This window comes from Bactrocera dorsalis, chromosome 5, assembly GCF_023373825.1.
Source record: "Bactrocera dorsalis isolate Fly_Bdor chromosome 5, ASM2337382v1, whole genome shotgun sequence".
Lineage (NCBI taxonomy): Eukaryota > Metazoa > Arthropoda > Insecta > Diptera > Tephritidae > Bactrocera > Bactrocera dorsalis.
In genome coordinates this window covers 46,644,328-46,666,019 of record NC_064307.1, presented here as the reverse complement: position 1 = coordinate 46,666,019, position 21,692 = coordinate 46,644,328, and the positions used below count along the sequence as shown (strand labels likewise).

The window sequence follows — 21,692 nt, the reverse complement described above, 5'->3', positions numbered from 1 at the left end:
ATATGTTCATGAAAAATGCAAAAGCTTTATGTCATTTCGTTTTTGCTTCTTACCTGTGACATTCGAATATTCTTTATAATTATTTCGATTATAAACAGTTCACAATGAGAATACAAAGATCAGCTGTTGTGATCTGTCAAAATAATCAACGCGCTGTCTCTATCAGTAAAAGAATCGCACAAGTGGATTTATATTGTTTTAAAGAAGATTTTTCCTTTCTTATTGTGAAAATTTACTTTTTTTATGCAACTTAACATTCATAGTTTTTGTGTGGAAAGTTGAATTGCATAATTCTTCACTGGCTAAAATTATTTTGTCTGCAAAGACATCGGGATACTGCCGTGCAACAACTTTGCCAAGTAAGCAAAATGACGAAAAAAATTTAGTTTATGTTCGAAAAATAATTTCATTTCAGGAGTTAAATTGGTGCGTCTGCCACTTCTCATAACTTGCAAAGGTTTGGAAAATTGGACCAGGTAAGTGAATGTTTAAAAGTGTTGTCAAAATATAGTTCAAGAATGCGTAATATTTGTGTTTTGTGTGATTTAACATTAGGGCTTCATTTGTATATACAAATATATGCATATATAATATATAGCTCTGCCTAAATGCGAATACATATATACATAATATACTTTGCAAATCAAGGTAAAATCGTCCATATCAAATAAAGTGCTATTTAGGGCTAAAATATGTTGGAAGTGTTCAAACATGAATCTAATATGGAAACATTTTTATATAAAAATATTAAGAATTGATTGCTTCATCAATTGCAATGTAGTTGAATTTTATTATTTTCTATTTCGAAAAGTCGTTTTATTATAATCCGTATAAAATCTATTTTCTCCATAAAATGCTGCGAAATATTAATGTTTAAATTATTGATTTTATTTCAATGTTTTGTTTTTAAAAGAGTGAATATAATCATGACTCATACACAACAAAATTATATTCCGCCTACTGCCACAAACGAAGGTAAAAACACCAGCAAATGAAGAGTTTTATAAAAAAATCTGAACACTTTACTTTCTATCATAGGTTTTTAAATAGCGGATTTTTATACTATGATCGGGGTATATTAAGTTTGTCAGGAAGTTAGTAATACAAGAAGGAAACGTCGGAGATCTGCGCTGTCCATCTGTCCATTCGTCTGTCTGTACATACGCAAAATGGTCCCTCAGTTTTGAGATATCGATTTGGAATTCTGCACACCTTTTCTCCCAATGAAGCAGCTGCCATAAAAAGTGAATAATCAAAATCAAGTTGCTGTATAGAAAACTTTTTTATTTGCACAATATCTTTTCGAAAAACATTATAAAATACTGACCAAAGGAACGGTACAATCCTCAAAGAAATGTTCCGATCGGACATTGGAATTTTTGTATATGTGAAGGGTATTATGGGTGTGTGTTTTTTCTTAAACTTTGGTGTACTAAACCAAGTAATATTGTTGTATAAAGAACTTCAATAGAAAACACAGTCACACAAATAAAAAAAAATTAACGTGGACCAGTAGTCAACATCTTTGAATGATATGCTAACTTTTAATGCCAACAACAATATTAATGAATTCGATTAAATGTAATATAACAAAATAGAGTTGAATTGTTTTGAATTTTGCCCCTTACTTATGCGCCTGAGTATGGAAAATATAAAAAGTTTGGAAAAGTTGATTTTTACCTTTGCCATTACTTTGTAATAATTGAGTGGCTTGACGCGAAATGCACTTTTCATGTAACTGTTCCTCAAAAAGCTTAATTGAAAATTAAATATTCAAAAAATTGATATGGCGAATAAGGGCTATCTATAGCGGTAAAACGTCGAGAGTTCAGAAATATGTTTTATCTCGCCACTTGTCAACCGCGTTGATGTGTTACACACACATACATGTACACAATTATCCTGGATCACATATAAACATACTTATTTCACACTTCACACTCCACATTTCGGCATGTTAATGTTTCCTTGAACTGGGTATGGGATGGTGACAGCAGCACAAAATTGTTCATACCTTTCCGCAAGCAAATACATTGATATGAATGTATGTAGTATCTTTAAAAACATTTATTAAACCATTACCAACGCTTTGGCTTTTAACTCTGATAGGCATATGTATTATGTGAGGTGGAAAGGGTTAGTATAAGTTTAAATTTAGCCTTTTCGTCATCCAAATGGGAAGTATATATTGATGTACATTTATTTCAAAGGCAAATACTACAATAACATTTTTTTTATAAATAAATTTTATGCACAGCCACAATATAATTTTTTAGAGTACGAAACATCAATATTGTGCAAATTTTTCTTAAACGTATCATTTTATCATGTATTAATGAAGCTTTGGTAAATATTGAAGTTGCTTATAATCCAACTACATCACAACAATGAAATGATGATTTATAATCTGAAACTGTTTGTGCTCACGTAATTAACTTGCGATACGAAAATGTTAAACTGCCGCTAGAGAAACTAACAATTTGCTAACTCAAATTAAGCAATCTAATATTTTATAGGAGGTAAACACCATCTATTCCTAACATAGCTGGTTGCTTGCTACCAGAATCGATCTGTATGTTATATGGCCGAGTGCTGTTCTGGTATTCTAATAATACTATAAATATAATATTGGATAGTCGAAAAAGTCCTTTCACATTTCTAATCAAATTTTAACTTATTTTTTTATATTTATAATAATAAATAAATAAACAAGTATGTACCATTTTGGTTGACCACTTTTTGTCATTTTTCTGCTAGAGACATTATTCCATCAGTGTAAATATTTTCATCAGTGGAAATTGAAATTTCAAAATGTCCAGAACAGAAGCGGGCGAACCATTGTTGTGCTACACGAACTGATACAGCATCGTCTCCGCAAACTTCACAAATTTCATTGGTGGCTGGCGTGGCATTCTTTCCTTTTTTCTACAAAAATTTCAAAATGTATCAAATTTCTCCATTATTTTCACTCAATTTTTCCAACTTCCTGATTTTACGACACATTTTGTTACAAAATACGAGGACCCAATATTTGTAATAAAGGTTCTAGTGTCTGAATAGGGTCAGTGTATTTGTATAAAATGTTATAATGTTATTTTTTTTTATATTGTGATAAGATACTAACTATTCCGCCTGGTTATATTTAAATGGTTTACAAATTTAACACTTCTTCTTGTTCTCTTTAAATTCAGCTTTCAGAGATTCAGGGTTAATAATGATTTTTTTTTTCGAAATTATCTGGAATATTTTTAAAAGTATACATATAAAAAGCTTTATAAAGACTCACATAGTCCTAACACTCTTAAGGGCGTTATTCCTCCGTTTGCAAATTACTGCGCATTATAAATTCGTGTGCAACGAAGTTCTATGTTGAAAAACCGACAATTTATATTAGAGGGTATATCTATGGCGTAGTTCTAACTTTTCATTGTATTCAGTACAGTTTACAATTTCATCATGGAAAGATATACGCAAGAACAGCGTTAACATATTATTCCATTTTATTAACAAAAGAATCGTTCTCCAATCAAACAATCTAATAAAATAATCTTCCTCGACAAGGCTCACTTTCATCTGAGTGGTGCGAAGAAAATCTAAAAATTATTTATGAGCAATCATTACATTCACCTAAATTGATGGTGTGGTTTTTGATCTGGCGGAATCATCGGTCTGTACTTATTTCGGAATGAATCTGGTGATACCGTTACTCGCAGCGTAGTTTTGAAAAAAGGCGTTTAGGGTTTCAGAGGTGGAATGACGGAAAGCAGATGTGGGCTTACTATATATGCTTAAAGTCATTTGAACAAAATTTTCTCAATATAAATCAACTGGAACCTTATTTTTATGACTATAAAGCCTATTTCAAGCGATAATAGCAAGAAGATTTTTTTTGTTTAATTTTACCCATTAAAAATTATAAAATTCCTAATATTTGAAAAAGGGTCCCTTAGAAATTCCCATATACATATGTTTACATGGATAAAATATTTACGTTTTTATAATTTATATTGATAATATTCAACCGTAAGAAAATTGAATGCAATTTTGGTTCTTAAGGCAATTCGGCTAAATTTTATTTGCTAGAAGCATACATAAGTATGTATGTTTATGTCATGACAAAGGGAAAAACATGGGCAAGGAAAAAACGCTAACTGCTTTTGAATTTGAAAAAAAAATAGTTTTTTTAAATAACACCTGTTGAATCGACAAATTGCACTCAGAATTGTAATATCTAAGACAGTTGTTCGCAATTATTAAAAAATTTATTTAACGTAACGGACCCAAGACACAAGGTAACAAAAAGCTGAGATTGCGAATTCGGATCGAAGGAACCAAAAACAGACTGACTTGTGCACAGAAGTAAGAAAAAATATGCCTTTCTTGTGTGTGTTTTGAGAGAAACTGGAGGTACAAAATGAAAGAAAACAGCCAAGTTTGTCGAATATGTACAAAGACAACAGGTCGGGTTGCTCTCAAAAGTATAGGCACTAGAAGAACGTCATGATTCCGAATGAGAAGAAATGCAACCTAGATGTTCCTGATTAACTCCGAGAAGTATACAGAGTTGCTGAAATCGATGTTCTTAGAAAAGTAGTAAAGACAATGCTTAATGGAATTTTCAAACTCATAACATTTAATACATTTCCACTCTTATTATTTACAAATCGTCATATGCGTTTGATCAAATATCTAAGTATTTTTTAGGTAATTTAACCAAATAAATTATCTAGAGAGAATATTTTTAGTGAATTAGTTAAAAACTAATTTTAAATTTTTTAAAAGGTGTTCTTAATTAGTGCTGAGTACTTTTGCAAAAACAAAGATTGATTAAACATTGAAATTTTTAAAAATGAAAAAAATGAAAGCAAAAATGCAAGTATTTTAAAATATTTTAAAATTTCAAATCGATCTAACTAAATTCTGAGGGAATTTCTAAGGGACCCTTCGGAAGTTCCACCCATCAGGCAACGTCAGTATAGCGCTTCGCTTTAGACGCGTTTATCACAAAACTTAATTTCCTAAGTCGGTTAACATGATTTATCAAAAAGTAATGAAGCAATTTTGTTCAAATTTTGAAAAACATACATACATATATAGTACATATATAATTATCTAGCCATAAAATGAAGTATTTTGCAAGCCAATAAATGGCGAAAATTTTACCAATTACTGTGTTCTTTTTTTGTTCAAAGTTTCAAAAATTCTAATTTTAAGTTCTTTCCTTCGTCCAATAACGAGATTTTTCAATCCACTAACGAAATATTTCTTTTTTGAATTTAATGAACCAATAATGAAGATGATGCACGACTAGATCATTGTTTTTGAGATGTCAAGAGAGATGAGGTATGTACCTACATATGAGTTTTCGGAATGTTTAATTAAAAATTTAACAAAATAGTAAATATTAACAAGTAAGGAAGGTTTGAGTTCGGGTATAACCGAATATTTTATACTCTTCCAACATGCAAAAATCGCAGCCGGCTAAATACCTTCAGGTGTTGGAAATATTGGAAAATGTAGCTAAAGTGTTTAACTTCATTATTGGACGAAATCGTGAATGGATTACAATAAAAGCGAAAATTATTCTAAAGCATCCTTAATCGATTTTATCTATTTAAACCAATACCATATACTACTAACGCACCACATTCTAATTAAATACTGTTTGGGTTTCATTAAGGTACCTCACATACCATCACCAAAAACCTAAATTTCGAACATCTTCATATTATGTGTATGGGGGCTAAGAGAAGTATTGATTCATTTTTGACATTCAAACATACTATTATCAAAAAAGAATTCTGTCCAAATTTCAAATATATATCTCACTTATTGATCGATATTTTCAATAAAAAGACAACTATAGGCACTGTGGTCCACATATTCGGTACTTAGCGGCTTCAATAGTTTCGGTTCGATTTGGATCATTTTTGGTTATTATTCATGCAAAGTTTAAGTCCGTTATATTAATTGGTACTTTATTTGTATACCGCATAAGGGGTGGTTGCACTCCTATTTTTTCCATTTTTTCACTTTGGCATAGGGATATCAGAAAAATGTGATGTATCGAATTGGGCTGATATCGGTCGAGTAGTTTCTGACACGTGTTGGGGTGGGATAGATACTGAGAGCTGAAGAGAGAAGCGAGACGCATTTGGAAACAAAAAAAAAATATTGAAATTTAAGTGTGCTCTGCCCAATATCTAAAAAGGGAGACCCCACAATCTGCGCCAACTACCTGGGGTAAGCATATAAGATTCTATCGAGCGTATTGTGTGAAAGTTTAAAGCCCACCATCAACAAACTGATTAGACCTTATCAGTGTGTTTTTAGACCCGGAAAATCAAAATTGACTAAATATTCACTAAAAGAAAATCAACACGCACCAGTACGAAAAGGAGTTGCCTTTATGCCGCGAGCAATAAAAAAAGCTCCATCAGGATCGGGAAAGACCTCTCCGAGGACCTCTCAATACCAAACGAGGTTTCAGACAAGGTGATTTTCTTTTGTGTGATTACTTCAATTTACTCTTGGAGAAAATTATTCGAGCTGCAAAACTAAATAGAGAAGGTACCATCTTCTATAAGAGTGTACAGCTGTTGGCTGTTGGCCATGATATTGATATCATTGACCTCAACAACCGCGCCGTTAGTTCCACTTTCTCCAGGTTGGACAAAGAAGCGAAGCAAATGAGCCTGGCAGTGAACGAAGGCAAGACGAAATATCTCCTGTTGTCAAACAAATAGTAGTCGCATTTGCAACTTTCTCCCACATCACTCTTGACAGTCATAACTTCGAAGTTGTAGATAATTTCGTCTATATTGGAACCAGCATTAACACCAACAACAACGTCAGTATAGAAATCCAACGCAGAATAACTCTTGCCAACAGGTGCTACTTCGGACTGAGTAGGCAATTGAGAAGTAAAGTCCTCTCTCGACGAACAAAGATCAAACTCTATAAGTCACTCATTATTCCTGTCCTGCTTTATGGTGCAGATGCATAGACGATGACAACATCTGATGAGTCGACGTTACAAGTTTTCGAGATAAAGGTTCGGCGGAAGATTTATGGTAATTTGTCCGTTGACGACGGCGAATATCGCATTCGATAGAATGATGAGCTGTATGAGACATTTGATATAGTTCAATTAAAAGACAGCGGTTACGCTGGTTAGGTCATGTAGTCCGAATGGAGAAAAACACTCCAACTCTGAAAGTATTCGACGCAGTTCCCGTCGGGGGAAGCAGAGGCAGAGGAAGACCTCCACTCGGTTGGAAACACCAGGTGGAGAAGGACCTGGCTTCGCTTCAATTGGCACTACATTGCATAAAGAAGAAACGACTGGCGCGCTGTTGTAAACTCGGCTGTAATCGCGCAAGCGGTGTCTACGCCAATAAAGAACAAGTAGATCCCGAAATATGGATTTTAACCTAATTTTTTTTTAATTATTAAGAAAACCATAATGAGGGTAGTCTTAATGTGTGGTTTAGTTATTGCTATGTATACGTTTTAGTTTTTTGTCGTTTTGTGGGCGCGGTAGTAGTCTTGTAACACTCATCTAAAATACCAAACTTCTTATGGTGCTAAGGAACATATCTACCAAGTTTCATCAATATATCTTAGTTTTTACCCAAGTTATAGCTTGCATGGACAGAGAAATAGACAGTCACCCGGATTCGAACTTGTCTCGTCATTCTTATAATTTATATGTTTTAAGCCTCGATTAGTTTAAGATGATACAACCGTTAAGTGAACAAAACTATTATACAATTTTAGAGACATACCTCATAAATTGCTCAATACCTTCGGTATACGGTTGGTTAGAATTAACGAAAAATCGGTATACATATATTGTACAGGGGTGCTGGTAATTCGTAGGCCACTTTCATATAATCAGAATTAAGCTATAGTATATCAAATATTATATCTTCACTTAAAGTTCCTAAGATACCTTACAGATTTATCAGTCAATAGGATATAAAGTCAGCCGAATGTTTGAAAATCTTTACAATAGATATTTGGGAGCTAGGATAAGTATTAACCTGTTTTTATCCATTCTAAGTATTAGTTTATACTGTTATTAGACAGAGATACGATCCGGTATAATGGCCATTGGGAAGTTCGAAATTGTTTACATTACATATGTATGTATTAGGGGCTAGGGAAAGTTTTTATTCATTTTTGGCGCAAGAACGAAAGAATCACTCTGCATTTCAATGAAACTTTCAACAAAATTTTCATAGTTTTACCGATATTTTTAGTCAAAAATCAGCTAGAAACAGTGAGGACCAGTGAGGTATCTAGGGTTTGCAAAGTTATGGTTCGATTTGACCTGTTTTTGCCTGAAATGACATACGTTTTATCCCGATATCTTCTTTGGTACTTGTGTAAAGTAAAGTATTTAAATGTAATCCGAAATTATGTTATATGGAAAGTAGACGTGACATGCATATACTTAAATGAGATTTCACCTAAAGATATTTAGTTAGTGAGTTATCACTTTCAGAAGTTTTCAATACAAGCGTTATATAGCGGCTTCAATGACGGTGGTTAGCATCTAATTTTGATTGTTTTTCGTGTACGAAAAGGCGCTAAAAGATTTTGTTTTCATCAAGTTTAAATTAACTTTAGAGGTTTGTGACATTAAACGGTTTAGGGCCGGGACCACACCCGAATTAAAAAAATTTTCAGTTATCAGATGATTACTTTTTTGGGCGGGTCTATTTTCAATACCGTCATTCCTATCTTACCAAGTATCATGTCTACAAATTTTCATAATGTTTTCTCAAGTTATCGCTTTCGCAAATAGACGGACAGACGGATAAAATTTAAATATATACATTTATATACATATATGTATATAACACAAATATCAATCGTTAGGTGAACAAAACTATCAAACTCATTATGTTGCTATAAAATATTAGATTTACTTGCATTTTTAAAAACGTAAAAAAAATAAAGACAATAATTACATTAAACCTTAATATCCGACGCACCACTTATGAAATATTGACATTAACCCCTTAGAAAATGGCAACAAAGGCCTGAAATAAAATGGTGGTCATGCAAGTATTGAACAGAGATATTCTATTACAGGGTAACTGTTAAAATATCTGCATTTTAGTGCACATACATTAGATGCACGGACGTAAATAAGTAAGTATATACATAGACAATAAGGGATGACCAATGCCGATCGAAATGTGTAACAATCCAATGAGCGTGCGTGTAGCCTTTAGTATCGAAGAGCATATACATAACACTAGCATAATTCTTTTTTAAATGTATGTAAGTATACGCTGCGGTTCATTGGACGGAGGGTTGATCAATGTTATAAAATGGAGAAAGGTCAGTGGTTGGAATAATAAGCTAAGCACTGTTGCACTTTAAATTTGAAAATCAAGTTTTTTATGGTGCATAAATTAAAATTTATTATTTTGGAATAATTTGTAAAAATATAAGTATGAGTAAGACAAAATCAGATATTTTGACAGTTTGTTCAGTAGGTAATTCAACAATAAATGACAACACCATTAAAGAAGCTAAATAATTTATTCGCAATTTTCAAAAAATACTCCATTACTCTGTATGAAGATCTAACTTTTATTTATTATAACTGTTTTTTGTAGGTTGTTTAAAATAAGTTTATAAATTGAGTACATATGCTTCTGCTGATTAGTGTTACACACTCATTAAGCTTCGCTCCAGTTTATTCTACCAGTTTTTTTTCTAAAACTACGATATTCTCAATTTCATTAAATGCACTAAAAATTTGTTTAAAGTATGCTAAATTATGCTAGCAAAGAGTAATTTTTCGATTATTGTAAATAACAATATTTATAATTTAATAAATATCCATAAAGCCAATAACATAGCTTTATACTCGTATTACCATAGTTGAAAGAATGGTGATAATAACTAGTTATTATTTGTTATAATTTATTATATATAGTACATACATATGTATGTATGTAAGTACATATCGTCATCTAAAATGCAAAATAACGTAACATCACTTTCCACAAGTCCACAGGCGAAGGAAAATCGATATATTAGAAATCACTTATATGGAAACAAAATTTTAGTTTTGGTTATAAAACTGTTATATATTGGTTATAATGTGATTATATACTGGTTATATCTGACAGCGGGAGGTTAAAATTTTATGAAAAATATAATACATAATATACGTACATACATATCCCTCATTTGCTGCAAGACCGGTATAAGTCAAAAAATCGATTCTTCAGAAAACGCGTTTAAAGTTTTCAACTGACTATAACCTTATACGGTGACTCCAACCTTACACCCCTTCTCAAGCGGAGCAGATAGGAGGTCTTCATATGAATTTTTCACGCAACCTGACGTCTGATATAACGAACAATTCTGCAGCATTAACTCAAAAATCACGTTTTTTGATTTATGCCGGTCTTGCAGCAAATGAGCGATATGTAGTAAATTGTAAGCAATAAAAAACACATTTTCAGTTTTTTGATGATATGTAATTTTGCATTTCAGGTGACGATATGTAATGGTAGTAATAAAAAATTATATTCTAGAGAAGACTATTAATTTCCAATGTTTTCTTTTTTATATTTGATACTTTCATTTATTATTATCATTATTGGTCTTTTAATTGATTTGATTTGGTGTCATCAATTAAAAGATGAGATATTTAAGTAATACTGTTTTCAGAAGGATTTTGGTTGATTCTGAATGAATGAATATAAAATAAAAACTAAATTTGAAAATCATATACACCATTTCTAGAATAATCCATAGTGTTTAAAAAATAATTGGTGTTTTTGATCACATTCAAATCACATTATAAAGGCTTTTTGTTATATTTATAGAGACAAATTTCACTAAAAAGTATTCATAAGAATATAATCTTCAACTCGAACAGCTAAAGAGTTGGGCGAATTAAAGCAAAATATTACTTTCCAATAACTACGACAATCACTGCCTTAGCATCAAACTAATTTAGTCTAAAAAAACTTATTAATTCACATATCTATAGGCCACCGTTAAATATTTGAAGTGAAAGAAGTACTAACTTAATTAAATATTTGATTTACATCTTTCGTGCCGAAATCGCCGAAATTATTTGACGCGCTGCGGTGAGGATGTGTCTTAAAATATGTGCTCCATGTACGTTGCAGCAGTTCATTTGATTTTCGTTTTAGCGTGTAACGTTCGTTTTCCGTAACTGGTTTTAATTTGATATGTGAAAGAATCCATTGGTTTTTCAGCGTTAGTAACTCCTTGGCGAGTCGGGTTTCCGTTGCGTCTACCATACGCATTTGATGTGGCACATATAGTGGCTCGAAGCTGCGCATGCGCAACTTCATTTCGTCGATGTGCAGCTTACAACGTTCCGCCCGTTCGTAACGTAAACACTTATTAAGTGTTTCGATTTCGCGATAACTTTCGTCTGTTGAAATATTCATGACTGCCTTGCGTGAGATAAGTTTCTGCTCAAGACGTGCGTGGTTCTGTTCCATGGCAGATAGTTTTTCTTTTATAATATTGAATGATTGCGCGATTATATGCTCACGTTGGCATATTAGCTTGTCGAATTGTTCGATATATTCCGTAATCTGCATCAGAGCTTCCTCTTGGCTGCGTTGCACCTTTGACAAGTTACGTTCGGCGATCTCTTTTCGTATTTGCATTTCAGAGAATTCGTTCTGTTTCATTTTCGCTAAGTATTTTTGTGTTTTGATTTCCTTATCCCGTTCGGTCAATGAGTGCTTCAAACTCTTTATATCCTCTGAATGTTGTTTTAATTGCATTGAGCGTTGCAGCAGCGTAGTAGCCGACGAGCGTACGAACATCGTATTTTTGTTTGCGCTGCGCACAGACTCATTCTCCGAGATGAAAATAGTGAGCTCATTGATTATTTCGTCGAGCTGCTGAATGCAATGATGGAATAAGGCAATTGGTGTTGGTTTTTCCTCAGCAGCATATTTTGTACAGTTCGTAATAATGATTTTCCAAAGCTTTTTATGTTCGATGGCTGCGTCGCATAGGCGCTCTCCATTGGTGGAGAAGCTGCTTGTTGATATGTCCTTCGTTGCATCTTTGCATGTTGCTATTAAAATATTAATAAATCGGCCGAAATGTTCATTCGTAGTTAGTATATGCTGTATGCGCTGTATTTGTTGTTGCTGCATGGCTGAAATATCTACCGCAGCAGAAGGAAGCTTCCGTTGTAACTTGCGTAATTTTTGCTTGAATTGATTAACGTTTTCCATTAGAAATTGCATGGCCCAAAATGATTCGGTATTTTCATCTCCCAACTGTATAATTGTATGCAGTATTCCAGCATTAGTGTTGATGCAGTCCAAGCACACATCCAGTACTTCCACTAGCATAACGTAGAGTTGTTGTTCGTCTATTAACTCGGTAAGATTTTGCGAACAAATGAGGTTGGTGTAAAGCGTATTGAAAAATGATAGAGTTCGTTCCACCGATTCCATGGGTGTATTTTCATCGAGCATGTCACCTTTTAGTCGTTTAATCAGTTCATCGATAGATTTCTCCTGTGTTTCCATTTCTCCGCGATAAATAGCTGCATGTGTGCACACCTCATAATCGCAGTGATTCAAACCGAAAATTAACTGTTTAATGACCATTTTAAGGCTGCGCAAGACATATAGGCATTTGCAACGGAAAGCGAAGCGGTGTACGGAGAATCCCTCGAATATAGTGTTTTTGGCAAACTCACAGGATGATGGAAACTTTTCATTGATTATGTGGCAAATAATTTCGATTTTCTCATACAAACGCTGCAGTAAGAGCAGCACCAATATGATGTCATATTCGCAGCCGCGCAGCATGATCTCCTCAGGCACAAACGCTAGAAGGTGCCCAATGTGCGCTTTGCACAGTTTGAGTTCAATTGCATTTAGCCGCGAGTCGATAGCCCTTTCACAAGCCTTTGTCACCGAGAACATTTGATTAAAGTCGATACTTTGAGTTTCGTCCTGATTGGAGAGGGTGCTGCTGAGGTCATCTGATGTGGAAGTGCCAGTACCTGTAGCAATGCCCAATACATTTGTTGGCGGATCTTTAGAGAGTATATTGTTGTTTAATGTTTTGACAAGCTCTCTAAATTTCATAATAGTTACGTCTCGATCATATATTGTTTCTAGCGTATTATTCTTTTCCTCTTGCAACATTTTGATCGTTAAATTGAGAGCATCAATTTCTTCACGTAAATCCAATTCTAGTTCTTGGTTACCTTCAATAATTTGTTCGTGAATCTCTTCCAGGGCTTCGAGCTCCATTACTTCCTCCTCCAATAATTTGACACGTTCTTCTAGTTCTATTTTAGACTCTGCTAAGGTTGTAACCATCGATTCCGCACCAAGTGCAGCGTCTACTTGTTCTTTTAAGTCGATTATGTGCATTTCCATTACATCGATGCGCTTCGAAAGTATCTCCTTGGTTTTCTTAAGTTCTGAGATTTCAGATGTTTTTGTCTCCAATTCTTTTTTGGCCTTTTGTAGGTCTTGCTTTTCGTGTGTCAAAACATCGCGCAGTCGCACAACCGTCTCACGCAGTCGTTGATTGTACTGTTCGAGACGTTTGATTTCTGTCACTGACGGCTGTATTATTTCTTCCTTTAACCCATTATCTGTACGTACGCCAGTTGTAGCTGATGTTGAATTATCATTCTCAGCTCTCAAGATTTCAATATCTAGCATCAGTTCTTCAACACGCTCATTTGCCGTTTCCAATTCTATTTGCAGTGTTTCAACACGTTCTTCTGCCATTTCCTTATCCAACGTGAGCAGTTCAATGTTCTCAGCTACTTCATCCAGTTCACGTTTATATATGGTCTTGTGTTCGGTAGCCTCCCTCAGTTCTTGTCGACAGCGTTGCAGTTCCCGTTGCAGCATACTATGCTGCTCCATAATTTGAGTTTTGAACTCGCTTAAATGCTCTTTTTGCAAACGGATCTTTTCGAGTTCGTGCAACCGCCGTTTGTCTTCTAAGCGTTGACTCTTCAACTCATTTAATTCCTCATTTAACTTGGCATTTTGTTCCTCCAAATCCTTAAATCTCTGTTGTTGCCGCTGCTGTTGTTGCAATTGCTCTGTGGGGCTGATTGCCAGAGCACTGTGCGATCCATTGTTGAGGTTGAACACAGTGGGCGAGCGTAATGGGTGACCGGGTGTGAATTGTGTATGCAGTATCTCCAGAAAGCCTGTTTCCACAAATGCTGAACGCTGCCTTATACAACAAAATGACTCTGAAGGACTAACTGTAGTTTTGCTGCGCTTTGGTGCCGCCACTGATACGGTTGCACCCGTAAAGGATAGTTCCAATTGAGTATTGGAGGAGATAACACGTTGATTCGCTTGCAACGGTTGATTAATTTTGGTTGCTTTAAGCAGATTTCCATTCGAATTTGCTACTGTGTTGCTATTAGGTGCTTCCTTATGCAAAGTTGTTGTTGATCCATCAGACTTTTGATTCTTAATTTCACTCTTTTCCAGTGCTTTAGCGCTTGAGTGCGATGTTGCTGGCGTAGCTGTTGCAAATTTTTCGCTTCCCGCTGGTTTCACGCCACTGCCACTGCTTTCGCCAACCTCTAAAGCTGTTGGCTCTGTCATTTCATCGGTTTCACTATCCCGAATTAAAATCAATTGTGTTGGCCGTACGAAGAGTCCACAATTAGCTGGACATTTAAAGTAGGTAGTGCCCTTGACAGTACCATTATTCTTGCCTTTATCTTTTTCGTCCAGCACCACGCCTATCCACTTGCCCGGTGAGAAACTGGTCAAACCCACGTACGCTATTTGCCCACGCAGATTTCTACCCGCAATTTGCACATTTTGGCCAATTTTAAAACTGCGCTCGGCCATTTTACTGCATTATTTTAACATTTTCGCAATTTTAACTTTTTGCAGGAATTTATTTTCACACAAAACCACGAACAGCAGCAGCGTATACAGCAAAGGAAATGAAAGATGCTCGTCAATATGGCGGATAATCGCCACCATAGTTGTTGCTACACGTCCCACTACACTCAAACACCTACATGCGTGTGCATGTATATATGCACATCTCTGATATATAAATAAATGTATTGCAACCCCCTCTAACACAAGTGGAATTGGCATTGGAAAACTTTAAAATCGTTGAGAGAAGCTTTAGCGTGTGCATATCGCAATGACTGTATTAGTTTTATTAGTAATTTTATGTAACCAATTTAGCAGCCTAAAAGTATGCTTCGAATAATGCATTAAACCATACAAGCTAGTATTTGACAACTATCTCAACTTACCAGTTCACTAGCAGGCATTTAGCAAATCAAATCGTTTTTAAACTTTGCCCAGTTTTGGCAACGGCGCGTGAAAGTTTATCTTTTATTATTATCTGCGGCACTTATAACAAACCGAACGTAACCCACTGTTTGTTAAATTAATTTAAACTTGTTTAAGAATACATTTTGGCGGTTAGAATGCCGTTTTTGCAGCTGTTCACTTGATTATTTTACTATTAAAATTAGGTTTGCTGATTTTTTAACTTTTTTACACTTTAAAATGTAATTTGCGCACACGCGGTAAATTCATATTTGTCTTGCTTTCGTAGAGTGGTGGTCGGTTGTTGGTGTTGCACATAGAGGACAGCGACAAGCGTTGTTTCCTGAGTGCACGAGTGCGTCTGACGTTTCAAACGTCAACTTTACCGTCAATCCTACGATTCACTGTTCCACGCCACGAATGTAGCGGCGACTTTTTGGCGAGAGTTTCTGCGTAGCATGGTGGTGTGAGTGTGCAACTTTGGAAATTTTAAAACGGCCTTTCGCGTCATTTTTCCCATCTGCGACGTGTGAGTTAACTTTTGCGACTACAACGGCGCTAGCGAGTTTACTTTAAAAATTTCGAACGCACAATAAAAGCGAAAGAATACACGCATAGTAAAAAATCTAAGCTCCCAATTGTTTTCGTTCGTGCATTTGCGAGATTGCATTGAATTGTTGTGTTGTTTTTGTGTTTTTTTGTTTGATTGGAAGTTATACGAAGGGGTGAACCCGCAAATCATCCCTTCCAGAGTTTAAACTAAAAAGCGAATGAACGAAGAAAAGGCTTTCAAGAGGACAGTGGTGCGGTGAAACGGGTTGTTGCTGCTATTGTGTGGCATTGCGCGAGATGCGTATCCTTTTTTTTACCTCAAATAAGACACACACACAAATGCAATAATATGCAATGCATATAGCGGTTCTATGACAAGCACAATTTTACACGCCACACACTTCCATGCGTACCGATTCCACCAGCTCTTCATACAAACAAATTTGCCGGAATACGAGCGCTCAACTGATTCACGTATGTATATGTGTAAGCCTGTTGGCACACGAGGAAATCGTTTTCCATTTCGCCTATTTTGTTCCGTTTCCTTTCCCGTAGCTTCATGTCTAAGTGACAGATTGGACGGCTCGTAGTGCCTTTGGATTCCTGTTTTGATTTTAAAGTTAAAAGTATTAGTATTTCAATCTGCTCCTCTCAAAGTGCAGTGGCAATCGAATAAACACATACAAATACATACAAACTCAAGTGCAAATACACGCAGGTAGTGCACGAAGTTTTGGTGAAAAGTCTAATTGGCTATAATATTTGATTTTTCGATATTATGGCCAAATTTCTAACTGCACATCACAACAACAGTACAAAGGACAATATTGGAAAATCAAACATGGCCTTTGCTATAATGCAAAAGCGATTTGCCAAAATGGCACAGGATTAACCAGTTGTGTTGTGGCATGTAAATATGTTTAAGACAATATTGAGTTAAAATTTGTGCTTTTCGTGGAAAATATATTAATGCAATTGCACGTTGAACAGTTAGTGTTTTGAGTTATCGCAGCTGTTGATATATGTTGTTACCGCATATGAGCACACATACATATGTACATATTTGCAGTTGATTTTTTAAAATATAACACACACATTTAATGATAATAAATTTATCTTAACATATGTTTTTCTCTTTCTTCTTTATATAGCTTCTGGCTCCGACATAGAAAGGCCTGCCTTTGACCACAAAAAATCTCTTGCAAAACTACAGCATTTCTGTGTGCTTGCCTGGATTGTAGCCTTTCTTTGTTTGATATAAATAAAAAGGGAATCAAAGAATACCAATATGGATAACAACGAAGACTCAGTTGAATGCCCACTTTGCATGGAGCCCCTTGAGGTCGATGATTTGAACTTCTTTCCTTGCACATGCGGGTATCAAATATGCCGATTCTGCTGGCACAGGATACGCACCGATGAGAATAAACTGTGTCCCGCATGTCGTAAGGAGTATACGGAGAATCCCGCAGATTTTACGCCGCTAACTCAAGAGCAAATTCTGGCTTTCAAGTCGCAGAAGAAACAACGCGACCAAAAGCGTAAGCAAAAGGTACGCGTGACTGAAAACCGCAAGCATTTGTCGAATGTAAGAGTGGTGCAAAAGAATTTAGTATTTGTCGTTGGTTTGCCGCCACGATTGGCCGATGCTGAGGTACTCAAGAAGCATGAGTACTTTGGAAAATATGGTAAGATCCATAAAGTTGTGATAAATCCGAGTACCGCATATGCTGGGGTACAGGGTCCGTCTGCTTCGGCCTATGTCACTTATGTACAGAATAATGATGCTCTGAGAGCCATACAAAGTGTCAATACCCGTAATATAATAATAGATGGCAGACTTATAAAAACTAGTTTGGGTACAACAAAGTATTGCAGTCATTTTATGAAGAATCAAGTGTGTCCCAAAGGCGATTGTATGTATCTGCATGAGTTGGGTGATCCAGAGGCTAGCTTTACGAAGGAGGAAATGCATCAGGGGAAACATCAAGAATATGAGAAACGCTTACATGACGCATTAGTTGTGAGTTCAAACAGTGCTAATACGAGCGGTTCAAGTGAATCAGGTCAAGCAAATGGTAGTGGTGGTGTGCCTGTGTGGGGAAGTAATAGCGGTGAAAGTAATCATGGCAGTGTTAGCAAAAATGGTAAAACAAATTCCAGTTCGCCTCCTCAGGCGACAACTTCGTCTGGTGTATCCTCACCCTCATTATTAGCGGCGCCTAATGGGGCTTCGCCGGAAAGCACAACAGATCCTTGTCCTACCTTATCACATTCACCAGTTAATAGAGACTCTGTAACAACGAGTTCTGGTGAGGCTAAAAATAAAAAGGAGAGGGGTAGACACGAAAAAGTTAAAAATGACAAAAGTGCAAAATCAAAAAATAAAAATAGTTCAAATGATGTCAATAAAGGTTACGTTCTTAATACACAGCGGGAAAATAGCAGTCATAATAGTGATGTCAAAGATAGCTCGGAATCGTCATCTGCTGATGGTAATGCGTCAATATTCGCCAGCCCCGTCCAAGAAGGTAACGTTACACCAAATAATATTAGTTGCAGTACAGCAAAGGGCAAAATAAGTAAGCCAAAGGCTTCGAAGAAAAATGTCGACGAAATCGACATTAAGCCAATTGAGGACTGTCAGAATAATTTTGGTGGAAACGAGAGTGATAAGGTCGAAAGTGGAAGTAGCAATGATATAAATACAACATCAGAACTTTTCGAAAGTCCAGAAGTATCAGGAAACGAACTAACTGATAGCAAGGAGACTGAAACCAGCGAAGGAGATGATTTGTTGGCGGATAAATCGTTTGAAGATACTAGTTTAAAAACTGAGGAAAGCGAAGATCTTGTTAATACAAAACCAGCACTCTCACAACTAAATCCATTCGATAACAAGTTAATGCCATTGTTCTCTCCTGGTACAACTCTGCAGAACAGTTCAGAAGACAAAGTCGAAGACTTGTCCAATCAAATGAATAATGTAAAAATATCACCATTGCCCGATTTATTAAAGGGCATTGAAGAGCAACAGTTTCAACAAGTACATCCTCATCAACAGAAAGAACTGGCACGACTACTCGAATTACACAAACAAAATAGTTTATTTGGCAATTTGAATTTATTACAGCCTAATTTACCACCAAGTGGTGTGCAAAACCACTTCGGCAGCTTATCTGAGATTGGGCAGTCACCACTAACAACTTTGGAGCACGCATCAGAGCTTCTCTTGAGTCAAAATCTGTATGGCATAAATATGTCGAAATTTTTTGATTTTCATAAGAATCAGCAATTACAGTTGCAGCAACATTGTGGCAACAATGATCAGCCTCTTATGAATGGAAGCAATACGATTTTAGAAAATACCTCGAATCCCTATCAGTTTATGCAACACTCGGGTCTAACGAATTTGCAGCAGCAACAACAGCAACAGCAGCAACAACAACAACAGCAGCAGCAACAACAACTTCAACATCAACAGAACCAGCAAAAACATAGGGCTCTTGGGCAACTTGACTCAATGTTGGCGTTGCAACAACACCATTCTACCATACAGACGCCACAACATAATTTGCTGCAAAATCACAGTCGAATGCAAAATGAATTTTCCAGTAATGCCTTTGTTGACGACGATTTGGGATTCGATCCGTTCACAGAAACGCAAAAGGGTTTGGCTGAGCTGATGGAAAATGAAATAGTTAAACCACAGCACCCTAAACCTAATATTAACACTATTCGTGTAGGCGCCGAAACCAATATGATGCACCAACACCCACTACAACATCAACAACACAACATTGATAATATGCAACGTGCTCGCATGCCCCCACCGGGTTTTAATCATATGAATTCGTTTGGATTAAATGCACCGCGGGAACACAATACAAGCAAAATGATGCCATTCCCAAATATGGGAGTAGGTAATAGGGGGCATTTAAATGATATTCCACATTTGTCCGTTTTCAACGCTTGGGATTCACATTTGCAATCCCCACGACATCAATTACCAAACTTTAGTGAAATGCAGGCACATCAAATGAATCAAAATAATCGAAATGCCGGTAATTTGGGCAATGACTGGACTGCGATGGATCCGGCCATACTATCTTTCCGGCAATTCCCATCAGGCCCTCAGCCATCTCAAATGCTTCATCATCATCAACAAAAGGATTTGTTTGCTCCACATTTGGCACAACAACAGCAGCAAAGCAGTTTCGGCAACCAAGCTCATGGCGGTGCAAATATGCACATGCCAAACAACCAGATGAACCCCCAGTCTGCCGCTCAAGCGCAGGTTAATGCTAATGTTCAAGGAATGTTGGAATATCTAAAAAATAATCAATTATTTTAAGCGACAGGAAATTATAACGAAATTGTAAAACTATTGCTTTTAAACAATAAATCTATCGCTTGCTTATCTTTTGTTGGTTTAATAGATTTAATTTTTTTCATTTATCACTTACATTAGTACGATTCTGTTCTGTGTACTTTTTAGCTTCAACGCTGTACGCCTTCAATTACTTTTTTTTTGGGAAAGCTGAAAATATTTTGATAAATTAAAGAGTGATCCATTTCGAAGTTCCCTACTTTTTTTAAAGAAAAAACACAGCAACTTTAAATTTAATGGTGAATGTGTATTACCATTCGAAAAACATTTTTTAGCAGTTATTTTTTGAACATAATCTCTTTTAAATATTGGCCGCGGTTACGTTCCAGGTGGTCTGCTGAGTCCAATTTTCGATGACTAGTTCGAGCGTTTCGACTGGTAACTGGCGAATGACAAGCGTGATGTTTTGCTCCAAGGACTGATTCCAATCAGGATTGTTCGCATAGACTTTAGACTTTACATATTCCCACAGGAAAAAGTCTAACGTTGTGGTATCACACGATCTTCGCCAATCGATTGGCCCAAAACGTGAAATTATCTACTCACCGAAGTGTTCTCTCAATAAATTCATTAATTGATCCAATGTGCCGTTTTGCTGAAACCAAATGAAACCAAGATTACGAGCATCAATTTCAGGCATCAAATAGTCGGTTAGTGTGCGGCGGTCACCATTGACGGTTATGTTCTCAACGGCATCATTTTTGAGGAAATATGGACCGATGAGTCCACCGAGCCACAAACCACACCAAAGTGTTGCTTTTTCAGATAGAAATAGCTCTTCGTCTCAAATGCGACAATTTTGCTTGTCGGATCTTCTTGAAACTTTTCAAGAGCGGCTTCAGTCCTTGCACAAGTTGTATTTTATACGCTTTCAATTTAAGATCTCGACGTAAATGCGCCAAATCGTTCCATATACCAGTCTCACGGTCGTCGTGTACACTCTCAGCTACGGCTGCTTTGTTCTGAACGTTGTCTATTCGGTTGAATATTATCCAATAATGAATGCTGGGTCTCAAGATGGGTGATGGTGTTGCGAATAGTACGCTCAGTAGGTCGATTATGTTGACCAGAAGTTGAGTGAAGCGCGCAGAACATATTTCTTACAGAACGTGCATTTTCGTTATTGCACAATTTGTAAACGTTTTTCAAGCGTAAGTTTTTCCATAAAGAAATGCCAAACAATACTGAATATACAAGATAACAAGACAGCTTGATATGACTCAAGCGTGATCTGTCAAAAAAAATTGATATTGAAAAAAGTAGCTCTAGTAGATCTTATGCTTTGTACATGTAGGCATGTGTAAAAGAATGTCTCCGGACGCTATATTCGGTTCTCAGAACAGTCAGGTCTACGAAACCGGAACGGAAGATTTCTATTCGACGATGTCAACTCAAAATTACGTGTTGCACACTTTAAGTCGCTACAA

General features: G+C 35.9%; 3 protein-coding genes across 7 annotated transcripts in view; 2 read left to right on the top strand and 1 right to left on the bottom strand.

Annotated features, from left to right (window-relative positions):
• LOC105224260 (delta-1-pyrroline-5-carboxylate synthase) overlaps nucleotides 1-21,692 on the top strand; it is a 237,945-nt gene that overhangs the window by 117,448 nt on the left and 98,805 nt on the right. The gene's annotated exons all lie outside the window — the stretch shown is intronic.
• Nucleotides 124-20,315, top strand: LOC105224250 (alpha-protein kinase 1). 5 transcript variants are annotated; one of them, XM_011202273.4, is made up of 3 exons: nucleotides 124-359; nucleotides 416-476; nucleotides 17,027-20,315. In XM_011202273.4, the coding sequence occupies exon 3, from the start codon at nucleotides 17,164-17,166 to the stop codon at nucleotides 20,227-20,229; it is 3,066 nt and encodes a 1,021-aa protein (XP_011200575.2). In that variant the 5' UTR covers nucleotides 124-359; nucleotides 416-476; nucleotides 17,027-17,163; the 3' UTR covers nucleotides 20,230-20,315. The 5 variants fall into 5 exon arrangements, with proteins under 5 accessions (XP_011200575.2, XP_029405282.2, XP_049314404.1 ...); XM_029549422.2 differs by lacking the exons at nucleotides 124-359; nucleotides 416-476 and adding an exon at nucleotides 15,692-15,852; XM_049458447.1 differs by lacking the exons at nucleotides 124-359; nucleotides 416-476 and adding an exon at nucleotides 15,931-16,349.
• Nucleotides 9,540-15,305, bottom strand: LOC105224249 (dynactin subunit 1). Its single transcript, XM_011202272.4, has one exon. The coding sequence runs from the start codon at nucleotides 14,880-14,882 to the stop codon at nucleotides 11,064-11,066; it is 3,819 nt and encodes a 1,272-aa protein (XP_011200574.2). The 5' UTR covers nucleotides 14,883-15,305; the 3' UTR covers nucleotides 9,540-11,063.

Bases quoted from the DNA above. Each gene is read 5' to 3' on its own strand.
- LOC105224249 (XM_011202272.4), bottom strand. From the start codon at position 14,882: ATGGCCGAGCGCAGTTTTAAAATTGGCCAAAATGTGCAAATTGCGGGT.
- LOC105224250 (XM_011202273.4), top strand. From the start codon at position 17,164: ATGGATAACAACGAAGACTCAGTTGAATGCCCACTTTGCATGGAGCCC.